This window comes from Colobus angolensis, unplaced genomic scaffold, assembly GCF_000951035.1.
Source record: "Colobus angolensis palliatus isolate OR3802 unplaced genomic scaffold, Cang.pa_1.0 Scaffold4, whole genome shotgun sequence".
Classification (NCBI taxonomy): Eukaryota; Metazoa; Chordata; class Mammalia; order Primates; family Cercopithecidae; genus Colobus; species Colobus angolensis.
Genome location: NW_012117376.1, coordinates 3,887,827 through 3,889,846, shown reverse-complemented (window position 1 = coordinate 3,889,846; position 2,020 = coordinate 3,887,827). Strand labels below are relative to the sequence as shown.

At 46.2% G+C, this 2,020-nt stretch overlaps 1 protein-coding gene across 2 annotated transcripts in view; it reads right to left on the bottom strand.

Moving 5' to 3' along the window:
- The window catches only part of OSCP1 (organic solute carrier partner 1), a 32,501-nt gene continuing 30,481 nt past the window's right edge, over window positions 1-2,020 (bottom strand). For both annotated transcript variants that reach the window (XM_011955301.1, XM_011955302.1), the window contains 2 exons: window positions 1,085-1,148; window positions 1-348 (listed from right to left, as the gene is read on the bottom strand). In XM_011955301.1, the coding sequence (XP_011810691.1) occupies window positions 232-348; window positions 1,085-1,148 (181 nt within the window). In that variant the 3' untranslated portion in view covers window positions 1-231. The remainder of the gene's footprint in view (window positions 349-1,084; window positions 1,149-2,020) is intronic.

Below are 2,020 nucleotides of genomic sequence, written 5' to 3'. Positions count from 1 at the left end.
TCACGTTTAAAAGTCAGAATGTATTTCACTGAAAATGTGTATGTGTGTGCCTTCAAGAGTGAGTGCTCCCCGAGGGAGGCTCACACAGTTCCTTACAACATAAACAAGAACTAGATGTAATGGCTTCACTCAGTAGAAAACTAGCAGCATCATTTTGGGCCATGGGGCATTCCCCAGGGGTCACCATCCAGCAGCCTCTCCCTGGGGGCAGAGGACGCCTGGTCAGAACAACTATAACTCATCCATCATGGCGAGCAAATCGTCCCCCTTGCTGGTGCTCAGCCTTGGCTGCTCCATGATCTCAAACTCCCCAATGATTTGAGCCAGCTCCTTGCTCCGTTGCTGGTCCTATGAGGGAAATGAGAGGTAAAAGGGCATGAAGAGGCTGTGCTGGCAGAGGCTGCCTCTTTGTGCAGTAGGCTCTTAGTTTGTTGTCCCACCACTGATATGTTTTAGTTGTGCACCTATTTGTCAGAAAAGGGACTGTAGTTACAGGCTGATCAGAGAGAAGAAGGGGGTCTATTTTTTTTTTTTTTCTTAATTAACATGTATGTAACCAAGCATCCCTGGCTGCTCCAGAATGGCAGATGGGTATAGTGAAGAAACAACTTTAATTTGAGCAGGGGGAGTGACAACACAGCACTTAACAGCTATATTGTAGTCTGAGTCTTGTTTGAAAAAGAGGGTCTCTGAAGTTCAACATTGTATAAGATGAGAAAGGGAAGAAGGGAGGCTGGATGCAGTGGCTCACCTCTGTAATCCCAGCACTTTGGGAGGCTGAGGTGGGTGGATCACTTGAGGTCAGGAGTTCAAGACCAGCCTGGCCAACTTGGTGAAACCCCATCTCTACTAAAAATACAAAAAAAAAAAAAATTAGCTGGGCATAGTGGTGGCACCTATAATCCCAACTACTTGGCAGGTTGAGGTGTGAGAATTGCTTAAACCTGGGAGGTGGAGGTTGCGGTGAGCTGAGATCGAGCCACTGCACTTCACCTGGGTGACAGAGCGAGACCCTGTCTCAAAAAAAAAAAAAAAAGATGAGGAAGGGAATAAGATTGGACCCTGTGTAATCCCCTGTACGTACCTGGGTGGCTTGTATGTTGATAACTTCATAGGATAACTCTTCTGGCCTGGTTAGCGCTGCTTGTCTGGATGAGATAGTAAAGAAAAGGGGTGCAAGGTTAGGGTTCTCTCCCTGCCAGCATGGCAAACTGGCTCTTGATAAGTTGGCAGCCTATTTTTTCTGCCTCATCTTCTGCCATTTCTCTTGAACTTTCTACCCCATCTCCCACCAATGTACCCTACGATCTAGAAAGTCAAGTTCTTTTATGTCTCTGTGACTTTGCTCATTATAAACCCTGCCAAGGATGTTTCCTCCCTTCCTCTGCTTGGCCAACTCCAAGACCTAGATCAAATGCCAGCTCCTTCAATCTGCCAGTGCAAAGTCAGTCACTGTCCTCAATTAGGGCATTCATGACACGGCACTGAAATATATATGTACATGTTTGCTCTCCCACTAAGCTGAGAGCTTCCTGAGGACAGGCTCTAGTTCTTACACTCCATCTTTGCATCCCCAGAACTTTACATAGTACTTGTCACACAGAAGTAAACAAAAGAAGTTATTAGTAGTTCAATGAATGGGAAATAGAAGGTGACACTCACGCCAAATACTTGGTTTTGAGGAGGATCACATGAGATAATGCTTGAAAAAGTGCTCTGTAAACTGTAAAGCACTATAAATCACCGTGGGTGATTTACTATTGTTATTGGTTTTAGGTGATACTGTCTAACACAGGGAAATCAAGCTCCAACTTCACTCTGGTTTCTTTCTTTCTTTTTTTTTTTTTTGAGACGGAGCCTCGCTCTGTCGCCCAGGCTGGAGTTCAGCGGCGCGATCTCGGCTCACTACAAGCTCCGCCTCCCGGGTTCCCGCCATTCTCCTGCCTCAGCCTCCCGAGTAGCTGGGACTACAGGTGCCTGCCACCTCGCCCGGCTAATTTTTTGTATTTTTAGTAGAGAC